The sequence below is a fragment of the Beta vulgaris genome, chromosome 8, assembly GCF_026745355.1.
Source record: "Beta vulgaris subsp. vulgaris cultivar EL10 chromosome 8, EL10.2, whole genome shotgun sequence".
Taxonomy (NCBI): domain Eukaryota; kingdom Viridiplantae; phylum Streptophyta; class Magnoliopsida; order Caryophyllales; family Amaranthaceae; genus Beta; species Beta vulgaris.
In genome coordinates this window covers 56,358,372-56,375,925 of record NC_079209.1, presented here as the reverse complement: position 1 = coordinate 56,375,925, position 17,554 = coordinate 56,358,372, and the positions used below count along the sequence as shown (strand labels likewise).

The 17,554-nt window shown below is 36.6% G+C and overlaps 1 protein-coding gene across 1 annotated transcript in view; it reads left to right on the top strand.

Annotated features, from left to right (window-relative positions):
• The window catches only part of LOC104902044 (nuclear pore complex protein NUP205), a 35,810-nt gene that overhangs the window by 2,797 nt on the left and 15,459 nt on the right, over positions 1–17,554 (top strand). The window contains exons 7-23 of the mRNA XM_010689705.4: positions 1,995–2,080; positions 2,198–2,320; positions 2,408–2,635; positions 2,738–2,827; positions 7,374–7,535; positions 10,399–10,515; positions 10,600–10,806; positions 11,157–11,258; positions 11,355–11,498; positions 12,618–12,748; positions 12,869–12,988; positions 13,166–13,289; positions 14,627–14,824; positions 15,442–15,560; positions 15,809–15,959; positions 16,067–16,179; positions 16,268–16,349. Coding sequence (XP_010688007.2) covers positions 1,995–2,080; positions 2,198–2,320; positions 2,408–2,635; positions 2,738–2,827; positions 7,374–7,535; positions 10,399–10,515; positions 10,600–10,806; positions 11,157–11,258; positions 11,355–11,498; positions 12,618–12,748; positions 12,869–12,988; positions 13,166–13,289; positions 14,627–14,824; positions 15,442–15,560; positions 15,809–15,959; positions 16,067–16,179; positions 16,268–16,349 — 2,297 coding nt within the window. The remainder of the gene's footprint in view (positions 1–1,994; positions 2,081–2,197; positions 2,321–2,407; positions 2,636–2,737; positions 2,828–7,373; positions 7,536–10,398; positions 10,516–10,599; positions 10,807–11,156; positions 11,259–11,354; positions 11,499–12,617; positions 12,749–12,868; positions 12,989–13,165; positions 13,290–14,626; positions 14,825–15,441; positions 15,561–15,808; positions 15,960–16,066; positions 16,180–16,267; positions 16,350–17,554) is intronic.

The window sequence follows — 17,554 nt, the reverse complement described above, 5'->3', positions numbered from 1 at the left end:
GTTTTCTTTGAGCTTCTGGTATGTGTGCTAGCAGTATTTGTATTTTGTTCCCTATTTTCTACATTTCTTTTCGCTCACTTGGTGTACTTACAACTTAATTAAAGTTGCACTACTCTAGGTACTGTAATGTTGGCTAGGTACTGCTAACATGGATGCTTCTGTATTTTGTAGATCATTCTGCTTTTTATTAGCAGTGTATGTTTAATAATCATCTGTGTCACCTGGTAATAGGGACCTGATCTCGATCTCTGATGGTTGGATCTTGCCACCAACAAAAAATCTAACAATTGGAGGCCCATATATAGGCCAATAAGTCAGGAATTGCATTTTAAGTTCCTTAACAATGTTTGCTATATAATATATGCTCTCCCCCCCTCCCCCCCCCTCCCCCCCCCCCTTTACTGGTGGGTAAGTTCGTAGTTGTGGTAACGCTGGTGGAAGGGGGGGAGGGGTTCTTTCTGGCTCTTATTAGGTCAGATGAAGGACGGTTGTGTTGAGTATTGGGTAGGCCAGTGGAGGGGTAAGGTTAAGTGTGGTTGTTCATGGAGTGCGGGCAGAAGAGAGGGAGATCTGGGATTTTGACTAATCTGTTCAATTTACAAGATATTGGCAAGAATTAGTCCATGAGTCACACTCCTCCTCCAGTATGTTGCCGAGCAACTTGAACAGCGAAGGCTGGTTTGTTTCTAGGGGATTTAGTGTCGTTCACTGTTGGTGGTTGGTAATGGGGGATTTGGGATCAGAAGTGTCTGTGACAAGAGCTCTATTATTTGTTATTTTTTTCCTTTAGTTTTGATTCTTCTAAGAAACCCGATATCAATCAACAACATTCAGATACAGTATTTAATGGAAGAACCAAAATGCTCACCTTGCTCTCTAGGTTCTCAACTGTTGTGACCAGTTTGGAACCCCTTGCTAGATTTGGTCATATGTCTCTAGGAGTTAATGAAATTCAGCTTTAAAGTTGATTTTGGTCGTTGTAGTCTTAGATCTATTACCTTTGTCCAATTATGACTACCAAAGTCTCATCTAGTTATTTTATGCTAAGATATTGGTGGTTTCCATCAGTGAAGATGCAAGATGGTGGTGTGGGTTGTCTTGAAAAGAGCTAGTTGATATGATATAGTGATAGGTGGAGTATGATTGATGGTGGGGGTTGACTACAGACGGATGGTTTTAGAGAAGGGAGAGAGAAAAGACGGAGGTTCAATTTATCTATACCCACTACCTAGTATTAAACTTACGAAACCGAAAGGAACACATGTCCCTATTATCATATAATCTCTCCAAAAAAATATTATATGCTTTAGCTTAGCTCTCTTCCCCTCTTACAACTCCCCATATTAATCAAAGTATGAGGAACTCAAGAGATTTTCAAACTTTTGCATTTTCTTATTCATACAAGTACCCTTTGTTTTTTGCTTCTCTCGTTTCCTTGTTAACTTATACTCGCTCGTCAATGTACACCTTTCTAATTTTCTCTTTCCCACCCCCCATATTATCTATGAGATTTTTTTGAAGCATCTATAACAATTACAATACAAGGTGAAACATCTATAAGCTGGTTTTGTTTTGTTATAGATAAAAACCAAATGCTTGAGATTTGAAGATTAGCCTGCACATTGAAAGGGAAATTTTCCTTACGATGTGTAAACTTTGCATGTTTTTCAACTCTTTTGAGTAGCACTGTTTCAACAGTTCTACGTTATTCTTTCAACAAGTCTTGTTAAATACCAGAAGTCATTGTTAACAATAGAACTGCACGAGCTCTCTTAAAAAACCGCAATTTTTGTGTTGCTATTTTTATGTCACAATAAGGATATGTGGAGATTGATTTTCTTGCTTGAGCGTTATCTTTAGAACTTCAAAATGCGAGAGTTGTTTTGAGAATTCTGCTTTATCTTAGGTGTAGTTGGATTTTTATGGGTGGGAATAGAAGGTGTTCAGGAGTGTTTAGAATAATGTTTGCCTACCATGGCTTTATTCTTGTCCAGGTCCCAAAGATATAAAGGATATCTTCTCTGTTCTGAAAGACAGTGCTGCTGAACTTAACAGCTGCACAGACACCGCAAAATATCAGGTATTTATTTTACATAACTTTTTTTATATGTTTGTGAATCATCTTGTCGTGTCTCAATATTATGCTTGTCTTTATAAATCCCTCATTTCCCTCCTTTCTCTGCTTCTTGTTGTGCAGATAACATATGGCATCCTCTTTTCTCTTGTAATTGCATTCACCTCTGATGCTCTCAGCACTGTCCCAGAGAAAGTTTCTGTCCTTTCTTGTGATGCTTCCTTCAGACAAGAATTTCAGGAAATCGTAAGAATCACTGCTTAAATTTGTGCCCATTGGTTTTAGTAATTTTGAATGTATAATCATCTATAACATGATTTCAAATATTGTCAGGTGATGGCTCCTGTTAATGATCCAAATATTAGCGGCTTGGTTGATTGTGTAAGACTGGCGTGGTCAGTACATTTGATGTTAGTACAAGAGGGAATTGCGGCAAGGGACGCAATCTCTAGTGCTTCGTCCAAAGACTTGCAGAATATCAATTCTTGTTTGGAAGTCATCTTCTCAAACAACGTGTTTCAATTTTTCCTTGACAAAGTCCTTCGGACTGCTGCTTATCAGGTACCTTTTGAGATGATTGTTTAGAAGATGTGGGCCAATTTTCAAATCTATCTAGTGTTTCCTATCTGCCCTTTCGAGGACGTAATGTGTTTCTCCCCACAGAATGATGATGAAGATATGACGTATATGTACAATGCTTATCTTCATAAGCTTATCACTATCTTCTTGTCCGAACCACTTGCCAGAGACAAGGTAAGTTCAACTCATCTTTAACCGTTTATGCAGGCTATATTTATAGATGTATTTCCCTGTCCTTTATACTTCACCGTATCTCTCGTGGGCCTGTGGCGGGTAAGGCATAAAAAAATCTATCAGCCTATAGAACTATATCTCAAGTGTCAGCAAGTGTATTATGAGATTGACTATGATCAGATTGATGCAGTAGACTAGAGCTTATATTTACGAATATTTTGAAGTTATGGGATGTTTATTGAGTATAAGATTGGGATTAAACTATTAAACGCATGGAGAGGGCGTTTGGTTCATAAATGGTATGAGTTTAGAATCAAGAAGGAAACAGAAGTGGTATAGGCTTAGAACTTGATTCCTCATATTATGTGTTTGGTTTAGTTTAGGAATGAATCACACTTATTTTTGACTTGGTAAATAGTAGCAATGTTTGTTTCATTTTTTGGGAATCTGGAAAGCATGAATTGAGGAATAGGTCTTCGTCTAATAGGTCATCTGGGCCTCTTTTCGTTCCTTGACTCAACTCAAAAAGGAAGAAAATTTCCCCCCTTCTGCACCCTTCTAAATGTGTCTTCGTTCTTTTGTGTCATTTTGTATGCGTCAAACCTCAAATGTCCTTTTCTTTTCCCGGGGTGTGTGTGTGTGTGTGTGTGTTTGTGTTTATATGGCGTTATGTAAGGTAGGAAATGCACATGGTGGGAGTGGTGAGCCAGTTGCATGTGATTTTTATCTTCTTGCCAGTGCTATATTATACACAAAGTAGGGTGCTTGTGCATCTTTATATGGTTCACCTTTAGCATCTGGTAGCTGAGAAAATATTGTTGCATTTCCCTTAGGCACAAGAAAGAAAAAGAGGTGGTATTATAAGTTGCCTCCAATTTATTGATATCTGTAAAATGTAGTTTCCTTAAAAATTTAAGTACGATGCTGCACAATGTCAAAGGGGAAGTAGGCAGACTCACTTAGTGTTCCAAATTGCTTAGCTAATCTTCTGGAAGGGAAACCCCAAGAAAATGACTATTCCTATCCAATCAATGCACTGATAAAGACCTTGACTGTGAGGGCTGACTTTGACCCATGGACGCATCTATATCTCCTGTGCCTTAGCATGGATCTCCTGTTTGATTTGTAGGAAGGACTATTCTTGATGGGATGATGACAATTGGCGAATATGAAGGATACCATCTCAATCTCCTAGGTAAATAAGCCTGATAGAAAAGCAGAGCAACCTCATCCACTTTTGACCTTCAAAAATCAAAATTCACATAACATAGTTGCAAATTGATCCACTTGTAAGTTGTAAGGCCATGCAAGGCTTAAGACACCTCAAAAAAATCAAAGAAACTTCTACATGAATTGTGGATTGTGAAATATTAAAGCTTGCAAGCTTCCTGGTAGATTGCCGAATCAGGTTTCTTTTGAAGCAATCATTACTTCATTAGTGAATCCGCCTAAGGCTATATCCAGATTATAGCGTTTTTGAGAAAGGAGCTTTTGGGTTAGAAGTTCTAAACAAGAGTGGCTGATGGCGAAGGAGGATAATCGAGCGAACTAGGTCTTCATTGAAGCAATGATGAGTGATTCTGCCTAAGGCCATAATCCAGACTTAAGGTGGCTTAAGAAAGGAACTTTTGACCTACAAGTTTGAATGGGAGTGGCTGAGGTGAAGGAGGATAACGAGAGGGACGAGTAAATTTTGATGCAAGGATTTGGAAGAAAGTATTTTGATGAAATCAGTTTTTATGAGGTATTACAATTATATGTAGTACAGGAAGGTGAAGATGTAATAAAATTTGCTGGTAATAAGTTTTGAATAGTTTAGAGGTTGTTTCTAAAAGAATCACCATTAGAAAAGATCTTTGTGGAAAGGAAAGTTGTACAAGAAGTTACACGATTGATAACAACATGATACGAGAAACTAGAGTTTTCCATAGCGGAGAATTGATATTTGTAGAAAGACGTATGAAGTACAACATTGATTAAAGTCAAGTTGTAAGCTCCTCCTTTTGCCATATGCGAGGTTACTTCTCAAATAAAGTCCAAAGGAAGAGAATTGTACATGAGTACTCTTCTATAAGGCATGGAGTTACCCATGTCAACTTCCTCTAGTTAAACCTAAAAGAATATGCAAGTGTAATAAAAAAAGCACGCAACAAAACAATACCCCTCCGATATGTATTCGCTTTAGTTTGACTTTCACACTTGCCAATGCACAATTTTGAGCACTAATATATCTAATAATCTATTAGCAAAAATTATAAAAAGGTGATATATTGAAAATACACAATAAGACAAATCCAACATCTTATATAAACTAATATTTGTCTTTGTATCTTAGTCAGAAAATATGGTCAAAGTAGGTTGTGTGAACAGTGTACATGGTCAAACTATGTGGACTAATATGGGACAAAATTTATATGATAAAAAGGGCACGAGTAATATGATTAAAACAACATGCACCAAAAACGAATACGAATGTATAATACAAAAACGAAAATATTTTGTCACCGTATTATGAAGTTTGGGGCGTCTTCCCATATTAATCTGAAATTTAATTTATATATAATTTAAATAATCCTAAGTTTGGCGATACCTGTCTCATATTGGTCCCAATTCAAATTTGATCAATTCAACGGGTTAAAATCACGTAACATGCTCCATGTTAGGCTAGTAGGTACAGAGGAGATATAGGAAGGTTTAGTTCTGGAATTCGGACTCCTAAAAAGAAACACTGTGAAGCAGTAACCAGTATGAGAAGGATGTCAGTATGTCACCAAACTTGGGATTATTAATGCATAAATTAATTTTGGGATAAATATGGGAAAACATTCTGTGGTCCAGTTTTTCCTAAAATAAATAAATTATTCAAACGGCATGAGGTTATAATTAACGTGCAACTAAAACGAAATGGAAGCACCATAAATAAGATTAAAGGTGTAAAAAGGAGAATATGGAATTGGGGCAGCTTCCTCTTGCTGAACCCAGGTCCATGAAATAATGATTATGTAAAAATTATGGTATAAATCCCACTGAACTTCTATTAATGCATCTTAAGATTATATCATGTGCAAACTGTAAAATAGGCAGGTTTATTAGGCATCCTGAAGCACACATCTTGCATTTGAAAGACTTTAGGGCACCTCTATTGCGCCTCACTGAAATTGTCATAGGCAATTACCCTTTGTACCTCGCACTTCATTCATGCACATTTTTGATAGTTAAGGCTCTGCTTTTCTGACACGGGGAGCTGATATAGTACATATTCTCCTTCCCTTTCTTTTATTGTGTCAAACAAAGAGGAAAACTTCTGCTTTTGTCTGGAGACGGTTAGCTTACGAAACAGTGAGAATATGATGTCTTCCTTCATGCTTATTATATCATTTGAGTGGGCATCGACTTTCTTTTCTTACTGTCATTCCCAAATATGGAAAATGGAAATATATCAGCTCTTCCTTTGATATTTTCATTTGAGATCCATGAAGTTCTCTGGAAGTTTCTCTAATTGTTTTTTATTTCCTCCGAGTCGTTAAGACCTACTGCACCGGATATTAATGGATACGTGACATACGTCCATTCTTGAATTGTACGATCAACATCTTTATGTGTAGATTTAAGAGGTGCATGTTATCAGGTATATCCAGTATTCTCTTCTGTCATTGGCAAATAAAAGATCTTTTTTGCATCCAAGTATGCTGTATTCCAGGAAATCCTTTGTTGGTGCTATAGTCTAGAGACTATAAAGGCTCTTGATATTCTCCTTCAAGAAGTGGTTCAATGCTCTTGTCGATGTCATGGATTCTTCAGTTCTCAGATTTCTGATTTTAGTGCTCTTTTGCAGTCGGTAATGAACAATCTAATTGGCTAGGATGTTTGTTGTAAGATTGTCTTTTCCCTCTCTGACCAGGATCTTTGTATTAATTTTGAGAGGTTGCTATGCTGAGGTGTATTGTATAAGGACATGCAAGCCCTACAAGGAAGGGGAAGGAAGGGTGGAAGCCCCATTCTGTAGGTAGTTAGAATTAAAGTTTGGGCACCTCGCAGGGAAATCATAGCGATGAAGTGTTATGACACTCGTCTTGATGCTCTTTAATGTATCTCATATGTGTATTATTCTATCCAGACTTGGGTACGAGTTTTGGGCAGTGGATACGGGTACTTCTCCTAGTGTCTAACATGTCATGGATCAATATTGGACACAGGGACACTGCCCTAAAATTGGATATGAATGTGGGGGCATGACACTGCTGAAGTAGTTTCCGGATCTTAAAATTGTCTTTGCATGTGTTTTTCACGTCACAATTGCGTATATAACATTTTAGATTTACTTTTGATTTTAAACCCATTTGTGAGACTGAGCATTTGAACATTAATTTCACTTCTCTTTCTCTTTCTTTTACAATATTGTTTTTCCATATGAATACTTGGTTGAATCTTGAAGAGTTTGGATAAGGATTACATACCCTTGTTGGAGTTTCAGTGTCCGACATGAGTATGTAAGACAAAATGAAGAGTCAAAGTAACATAAATTTTGTATGTCTGATTTTCATAGGTGAAAGAGTTGAAAGAGAAGGTTATGAATATGCTAAGCCCTTATCGCATGGGTGGACCTCATGGCTTTTCTCAGTTTGACAACATGAATGCTGACCATGCTCCTGAAGTGGACCGTCAACCATTTATTTCTTTATTGCAGTTTATCAGTGAAATTTATCAGGTATGTCCCATTAACTTTTGGTAATTGAATATTGATTAAAGACTAGATAGAGTTATGGGATACCATTGCTTGAGTGCATGCGTGAGATATGCACTAAGGATGATTTATTTTTATTGTATTATATTTTTTGTAATATATCGTGGATTATGGGGGTTGTTCACATCAGCTTGTTCTTATCACCGTCATTGCTGATAAGCGAACAGTCTCTGAATAGTTTTCTTTTGTTTGAGGAAGAGACTGGTTAATCTACTAATCTATGAGAAGCGGGGGACAGCTTATTATTAAGACACTTGATTTAGTGTTATGTTACTATTAGATCTCAAAAATGAAAAAGTTTGTAATACTGAGATCTTCTTCTTGCTTTTTACATCAGTGGGAGCTTGGTTGGGGGTGGTGCAGGTAGAAGTATTTAACTATTTATTGGTCTAGCAATTCTAAATCAGTTTACTTTGGGTTGTTTATATGCTTATCCAGCCCTTTGTGGTTGTTTTCTTGTTACTCAATCCTTTCTTGAGCCTAAATTTCAAGTCTTGCTCTCAGTGGTGTCTATAATGTGTGGTAGTTGTTGAGAAAACTTTGCAAAATGGTGTGTTTTATTGCTTGTGTACTGATGGCATATAAGGTACATGCGTTATAAGTACTAATTTCCTGGAGAATTTTCTATGCGAGGATATTGTTTAAACCTTGGCAGTTGTCACCATGGAACCCCTGTTTCTTGTGGCTAATTTCAGTTTCGAAGGTCAAAGTTCCTTTTTCAGTGAGCTGCTCTGGCAGGTTTAGTACAAATGATTTACTCCTGAAATGGAGGGTGGGTTGCCTGTCTTGCTTGTTTTTTGTATTATTTGCTGAATCATAGTCCAGTAAATTTTCCTCACATGTCTTCTTTGTCTGGTGGCACAATTTCTTTGGAGGAAGTTATTTTCCATAAATGGAGAGTCATGATTTAGAGACATTTTGCTTCAAAGTTGCAATGCACTCCTTGGGTTTGGAGGCGCCAAGTAGAAGCAAAAAGGGATTCTTTACCAGAAGAATTTCGGTTCCGATGTAGGATTCCTATTCAGAAGTTTTCACAACTCAATTCTGTCTGATGGAATCATCCAAAATTGGACCTTTTCGAACTCTGTCTGTAACTCAGTAGTCAGATTGAACAATTAGAACTTGACCCGATTTTAAGTGCGGTCCGTTTTTGGTTATACATACATTTTCACAAACAAATTGTCCAAGATAAATTTTTGTGGATGTCTCTTCACAAAAATTATAATGAAGAAAACACTTTGGTGCAATAATTATATTATCAATACCGCTGTGCATTTTGTTAGAAGGAATTCAGATATTTTCTTTGGTGACACTTTACCATGTGCTTTGCTTTGAAATAGAGTGACCTACTTTGCATCCTTATGGGTTAGGGTAGGCTCTTTTTATAGACACACTCACTGAAACACATTCTCTGTTTCGTGCAAAAATAGTTATGCTTTAACCTCCTACTACAGAAAATCTGCTTTTGCATCTGGGTTCAGGAGAGAGATGATAAATCCTTAACGATTAGAAGGAAGTTTTCCCTCTAACTCTCCCCTTTCACATGAATACTAAAGTCGCTACCTAAGGTAGCATTTTTACCCTAATAAGTAGCTAGGCAGCGACTTTATTGTTCACGTGAGAAGTTACTGGGCAGGCTGCCCTATACCTGTTAGAGATACATCATCCCTCGTGTTCAGTAGCATGTCTCTATTTCAAATACAAGCTGGCATAAATACAGATAATGTTGATTGCTGGAGTCTTGCTTACTTTGACTTTTCTGAATGAACTGCTTTCTCTAGAGTCGATTTTCCTCTCCAAAGTATGTACATTTATGTATATCTTGAATTGTATGGACTCTTGATCGTGCTATCTACAAACACATCTACTCCAAAGTAGCAATGCTATATTGAGGGTTATGCCAGCATTCTTATTCCTGAAGATGTCGTGTTTTTTGATGATTATCTTGCTAATACTCCATCTTTGATTAGATTCCCCGTTTTTCTTTTTGGGATGTTGCTTATACATTACCTCTATCTCTATTTGGAACGGGACTACACTTTTTTAATTTTTTACTTTACCTACTTCTCAAGCTTGGGCCGCTCAATTTTTTCTTTTTATTAAAAGTTGATATGTAATAACATTTGTTTATTTTCAAATGACCCACTGAATATATCTCCTTAAACTTTGTGCCAAATGAAAGGGGTACGCTTATTAAAGACGGAGAGATTATATTGCAATCCGAAACAAATTTCTAGGTAGTTGGAATTGTTTGGTTGATACTGCGGACTCTGATGAAATAGCACTAAATGCAATAATCTTTTGTATTTGGTCTCTGATATATTTGGTTCACATTGGTCCATTGTATCTGGCTATGTAATTTTATAATGTATTAGGTTTAGCCAATTCCAAACTAACATCCACAATACCATGCACCCTTATTAGGCTATTAAAGAGTCGATACTCTAAACACTATGGTAGGTTCATGGATTGGATGTGGTTAATGCCTAACTGTGGAGAAGGCTAAGGAAACAATGCTGAATTGATCCTGCTTTTACGAAGCAATTTTCTTTAAGATGATACAGGGAGATGTTATTATGTCTGTTCAACTGAGAGCATGATTATCTGGTCAGTGGGAGTTAGTCACTAGGTTTGTTGGAGGTTTATCATGTTCTGCTAGTCTCAGCCAGAAAAAGGTTAAGAACAGCCCATGCTTCACATTTTTCTCTCCTCTCTGTCTCCCCCATTCCCTTTTTATGGTACATTATATGTTATTAGAAGCTCTTTTGACCAAATGGTTTTTGCTTAGCAGCCTTGCATGTATTTGATTCATTTACTTTTTTTGCAGAAAGAACCGGAATTACTCTCTGGGAATGATGTTTTATGGACGTTTGTGAATTTTGCTGGGGAAGACCACACTAATTTTCACACACTGGTTGCTTTTTTGAAAATGCTCGGTGCCTTGGTACGTGAAATGATCTACAGTTGTTTTTGTTCCAACGTCCTTTACAGGGTTCCTATATTTTGTTCTTTGATCCCTTTCTTGCAGGCATGCAGTGAAGACGGTGCCTCAAAGGTGTTTGAGCTGCTTCAAGGAAAAACTTTTCGTTCTGTTTCTTGGAGCACTTTGTTTGATTGCCTGTCAATATATGCGGAAAAATTTAAGCAGTCCCTGCAGAGCAACGGGTCCTCGCTCCCAGAGTTTCCAGAAGGAGATGCAAAAGCATTGGTTGCATATTTGACTGTTATTCAAAAGGTCTGTTTGTTGATATTATTAGTTTCTTATATGGTAAAAAGTCTCATATTTTCATGTTTTCCATGCTTATCGGTAAGTACTAATCTGTGCTTCTAGTTTTTCTGTATTTTCACTTTCTTGCCTCTCAAGTTCCGGAGTTTGAGCGTGCCCTGATTTGTAAATGGTGCAAGCTTAATATGAATGTAGATAGAATAGCTTGATTCTCTGTTTGCTAGAGGATTCTATATCTGTTTGATGTGAATGTTGTTTTGTTGATGGAAATGTTGCTGTCACCTGTCTCCTAACTCTGAACTAGGAAATATATTCTTCTTGAAGATTAAAGGTTAATCGATGGATAATTTCTTCTGCAGGTTGTGGAAAATGGGAATCCGATTGAACGGAAGAACTGGTTTCCTGATATCGAGCCATTATTCAAGCTCCTTAGTTATGAAAATGTGCCTCCTTTTCTGAAGGTGGATCCGCTGCACCATATTATTTCATCATAATATGCAGCAATATTTGATGGTTCTTCAGGTTTCTTTAATAGTTGGTGTCTGTGGTTTATCCAGGGTGCCCTGAGAGATGCCATTGCAATGTTTATCCAAGTTTCTCCATTGATGAAAGACACTATATGGGGTTATCTTGAGCAGTATGATCTGCCTGTTGTAGTTGGACCTCAAGCTGTAAACACTGCACAACCAATTTCTACACAGGTTCGCCTTTTCTAGATATAACTTATTGCTATGTTACAAACACATTGATTATCTTGAATAAACATTTACCCTAAATCTAGTGTTGTCTGTTAATCATTTCCTAGTTAGCATACTTGCATATTTCCTTTGTTTTTTTCTTTTCAGTTGACCTACTTCTTTAGTCAGGTTTGTCAATGCAAAATTTTCATCATGAATATCTTTAATTATCTATAAGCAAAAGCTTTCAAAGTTGATTTTCTAAAAATATATATTGAGATAAATCTAACAAAATCAAGCGTTTTTTTTTCTTTTTCCCTCGATTATTAATCACAAAAGATGGTCAAAGTAGAGTATGTGAATAGTACCAAAGTCAAAACGTGTCAACTAAAAAGAAACAGAGAGAGAACACTGCTTGTGTTGTTGCTTCACATCAATATTTTCTTTTTCCTTTGGAGGGGGAAAGAAGGTGGGGGGGGGGGTTGGGGTACTGGATACTCCTGTCCAACCTAATTACCCAGAGTACGGAAATTATTCAGCTTGCAACAAACTTTTTTTCTTACATCTCCAAGATCTCAGATTACAGACTATCAACTGGCCCAAATAGTTGGTGGAGGTAGCCAAGCTATAGCAAAAGGTGCTAAAAAAACTGGTGTCTCTATGCAGGAATAACTGATTCCCTATCTTTCCTCTAGCAAAACGTAAGACATCGAGTATAGACTTTTTGTGATATCCTTATTCGGGAATGACGATATGACTGTTACTAAGTTCCCCCTTTTCCAGTACTTCTTTCTGCAGTATGTCTGTGTAAACTGTGACAGGCATTGTTCATCTGGTTGTTTAAGTGATTGTTACTTTTCATTAATGGTTAATACTTAATAGATTCACATATTTCTTTTCCCATGACACTCAGTGGCCAGTTGAAAATTAATTCAGCTTGAAGGCATATATAGCGAAGGCAACTTTTTTTCTTCATCAGTATATATGTGACTATTCTTGGTGTTGTTTTGGATTTACTTCCTATTTCATGTGCAAGTTTGGGCTCTATTCATTTTTTCTGCAAGTTCTTTTGACTGGTTTTTATTAAATATATCCAGCTTAGAATATCTAGAGATTGATCAAAAGACTAATTGTCATTTGCAGGTGTATGATATGCAGTTTGAGTTAAATGAAATTGAGGCAAGGAGAGAATATTATCCCTCGACAATCTCTTTTATAAATCTTCTGAATGCTCTTATTGCTGAAGAAAGAGATTTCAGTGATAGAGGCCGCAGGTAGTAGTGATTCTTTCCTTTTTTTTGGAATAACAAATAATTCTTCCTACCGATTTGTGGAATGCTCAAGTCATTTCATCTTCTAAGGCGCACATATCCGCTGATTGGTATTGCCTGCAGGTTTGTTGGTATTTTCAGATTTATATATGACCAGGTCTTTGGGCCGTTTCCTCAAAGAGCCTATGCGGATCTGTCCGAAAAGTGGCAGCTGGTAGTTGCTTGTCTTCATCATTTCCGAATGTAAGTTGATCAATGTTCACTTACGGTTATCTCAAAATATGTTAATGTTGAAATTTTTGGTGGAAGGACTTCCTGTACACCTATGCCATGTCAATTCTCACTTGCATGACATGGTTTTTGTGTGATGTCAACCTTATCTCACTCTGTGAGAACAAATTTTGGCTTTGCTTCCTGCAGGATATTAAGTACATATGAGATAACAGTTGAGGACATTGAGAGTGTTGTTGACCGTTCACAACTTTCAACAGTTCAACAGCCTGCCCAATTCCAACTGCAGCTTCCTGTTGTTGAGCTTATGAAGGTATGGAATTGTATTGATTTGGTTCATAAGCTTTTCTTCCACTTAATTAGAGCCATTTCTATGTTGCAAGACCAAGATTGATATAGGATTTATAATTCTTATGCAAGCTTTTATTTCAATATCTGAGCTGAACATTATGTTGAAAAATTGAAGGTTTATCCTTATAACTCTTCTCAAGAGTATTTCCTCGGGCTAACTATGTTGATTCTGGGCATCCAATTTTCTTAAAGACTACTTGACCACTTAAACATTTCTTGATACTTCTATGTGATAATTTTTTGTCATGATTATTGCTAAAAAATGTAAATATCAAAATGCTGTGACTAATTGAAAGTGAAGCAATTTTTTATACCCCCTCCATTCTTTTTTTTTTATTTCATCATTTTGCCTTTTGGCACTATTCACATACCATACTGTAACATAAGTTTTTTTACTAATACTTTGTCTCAATATATACTTTCAAACTATTATTACAAATTTTCTTATTGAATATGTTAATGATTTTGTCTCAATGTATATTATCATACTTTTTATTACTTTTACTAATCAATTGTTAAATATAATAGCGATGAAAGTTGTTTGTTGAGAAACGTGCCAAGTCAATATGGTAGATGTAAAAAACACCGGAGGGAGTACGATATTTTTCTGTCATGTTGTGACTTATGAGCATGGAATTAAAACTCTCTTGTTTCGTTACAGAATGGCCGTTCTGTAACGGATTGTGGATTTGCCATTCCGCGAAATCCCGTTACGGAACACCATGATAAAAATCACACACTTCTCGCCGCATTGTCCGGTTCGTAACATGAACTCGCTGCTTTAGAACGTTTCTATCCCCGTTACATCCGTTCTTTTCAGACATTGGCCAAAGAAATTTTATAAATAATTATAAAGCTGATGAAACATGATATTATGATAGATTTGATTATATTATGTTGTACTAATGCTTCATAAACTAACACAATGCAAAGAAGGTTAGAACTTAATTAATGTGAATATTTGGAAAAAATTCACTCCGCGTCGGCCGCGATCCGTTCCATTCATCTGTGATAAGCCGCATCCGTGACAATGCAAACGTTACCCCTACCGCATTCACGATGTTTTTCCTTGCTTGTGAGTAGGCATAGACACATGATTGGTTATTACTATGCTGGTATGGGTAGAAAAACCTGTCCTCTCCTAGTGTCTGACATGGCAATTTCTTGAAACATGAAACTTCAGGTGATTCATAAGTTACTTGCTAGCTTATCAGTTGGAAGCAAAGGTATTAACTTTTACATTTTTATGGTGTCTGTGATTCTTTTAACCAACATATCTTCTGTGTATATATTTTGTAGGATTTCATGAGTGGTAAAACAGTATTTAGAAACATCATGAGTATTCTCTCGCATGGGGTTAACACTATTATCACTGAACGCACCAGCCAAACATATGGTGGCCTTCTGGAGAAAGCAGTTCATCTGTCTCTGGAGATCATAATTCTTGTTTTAGCAAAGGATTTACAGCTTGCTGATTACTGGCGCCCTCTTTATCAGGTGATCAATATTTTCGATCTTGCTACAGAAAAGGAGCAACATCATTGTATTATTGCTACGCAATGCGGTTGCTTTCCTTCATTTCTTTTTGAATTATGGATAGTCTTCCAAAGCAAACTCTCTACTAAGCCCCAAATGAGATACGTTGAGGCCGTGTGCATGTGAATCTCTCCTCATCCTATCAGTGATGAAACATATTTGTCTGTTGTGTCTGGTAAATTTTTTAAATTGTGATGCTCATTATCAGATTGGTCCATGAGAGGTGGCATATGTTTTCTGTGGTAATTGTAATTCCTTGATGTATCTAATGTGGAGTATTTTAGTATCTTTTGAGAAAGAAATGGTTGACTAATTCCCAGTTATGGTAGACCACACCGAAGAACCTTTAAGGAAACAAACTCTTGTATATTATTTTTGTTTACTTCTTTTGCACTAGGGAGTAGAGGTTTGTGGAAAATCTTTCCAAATATTTCAGGGCTTCATATATCTGGATACATTATTAGAAGTGTTTATTGCTTTTCTTTTGTCTCTTTTGGTTGTATGCAGCAATTGGCTGTTTATCTGTTTAGAATTTTCATGTTGTGTACTGATAAAAACACTTTTTCTCTATTTCATAGCCTTTGGATGCGATACTTTCACAAGATCATAATCAAATTGTAGCTTTGTTGGAGTATGTGAGATATGATCTACAGCCACTTATCCAGCAATGCTCCATCAAAATCATGAGTGCATTGAGGTATCCATTTCATGTATCATTCTGTCTCATTCGTTTTATCTTCTATATGTTTTGAACTTAGTTTGTTTGAGACTGTTGACAGCTATAACTGATCCACCAATTTTGATAGCATTACTGAATGCTTCATAGTCCTAAGTTGGCCATAATTTCAGCTTTTATTTTTCTTCCTTCATTCTTGCAACACCTGCTAGTGGATTAGTAGAAAGATTAGACTAGAAAGTCTTATGTGTCTGTCCTCTTTTTGCTAGCTCTCGTATGGTTGGGCTTGTTCAATTGCTGCTGAATTCTAATGCTGCAAGCTCCTTGGTAGAGGATTATGCTTCCTGTCTGGAGATACGCTCACAAGAAAGCCAGAGTGTAGACAACAGTAGTGATGATCTGGGTGTGCTCATACTCCAGGTACTAGAGCACTGTTTGCGAGTTGCTTTTATTTTTCTGGTTGTACTTGATTGATATGTGGATTTTTCTGGAACGGTCTAAATTTTTTCTTTCTTTTGTTGCTACAGCTTTTAATTGACAATGTCAGCAGGCCAGCACCAAATGTGACTCATCTGCTACTCAAATTTGATCTAGATACTCCAATTGAGCGTACAGTTTTACAGCCAAGATTTAATTACAGGTTTGGAGGTTTCACAATTACTTAGTTTCATTTTATGCATATATATTTAATGTTGATTCCATTTATGTACTGTTGGTGTGATATACAGTTGCTTAAAGGTTATTCTTGATATGCTGGACAAACTTTTGAAGCCAGATGTAAATGCATTGCTTCATGAATTCGAGTTTCAGGTAAGCATGTGCTTTAACTTTTGTTTCAGGTTGTTACATGCAACCAAACCAGTCTTGAGTAGTATTAAACTCCCTCCGTCCAATAACATAGTGCTTACTTTTTTTTTTTTCATGGGAATGAAGGAGAAGGGAACCTGATTAGAGACAGATTTAATGTTGAGATTAATTGGAAAACTTATAACTAATGTGGCACGGATGCAATTGAGAATATGAAGGGTTTTAAATAAACATAACAAAGCATTTATTGCTTCTCTCCTCAAATCTGTATATAAACAGCCAAGGAAGAGATAAGTTTTCGATTAATCCTAACAAACCAAAAGTAACAAATTAGAATGTAATACTGAATTTTTGAAACCAACGCACTACAGAGATTAGTGGTGCACATGAATTGCAACTAAAAATAGGACATCTAATAAAAAATCTTTCCCTCCTAAAATCTGTAAATCCTTCCCATCTCCACTCTATGCAAACAGCATATTGAGGAACCAAAAAACACACCACCTAAAACACACACACAAAAAAAAATTTAGAAGAAGAAATACAGAAAAAGAAATCTGCATCATTCCATGCTCCAATGACTTCAGACTTTCACCCAAGAAATACCCAACAATCTGAGTAGAATTAGAAGGGGATGAAGACTCTTAAGTAACGATAATTAGATCGGGGACTATATGTGTGGTTTCCATCACAATCAGCACCCTTTCACAGCTTGGGTAATCAGAATTCAGAACTACTGCGAGTGGAGGATGGAAGAGGATCCCCGGAAGAGCGAGAGAAACCCAAACTCATCTTCGAGTTTCGTTTAAAAACCACAATAAACCTTCAAATTAAAGAGATCTTGCTTCTAAAATGGTTTTAAGAGAGTTTAACACTGAAATGTACTTAAATAACCATGGATCTGGATTTTTCAGAGAGAGAGAAAACAAAGAAAACGTACCAGGTGCAATGAAAATTCAGTCAAAAAATGAATTTGCGATGAAATTGAGAAGGGGATCTGAGTTTGTAGTTAAATTTATTTGGATGAAACTCAAGATTGAACTGGAAAAAAAAGATCTGCGTGGTATCGATGAGAGAGAGTTGCACCATTTTAGGGTTCTCTTTGAGGTCAGAGAGAGTGTGCAATGGAGAAATGAGAAAAAAGGGTGTGAAATGGAGAAATCAGAAGAGAGAGAAAGGAAGTAACGGTTAAAAAGAATTAATGAAGT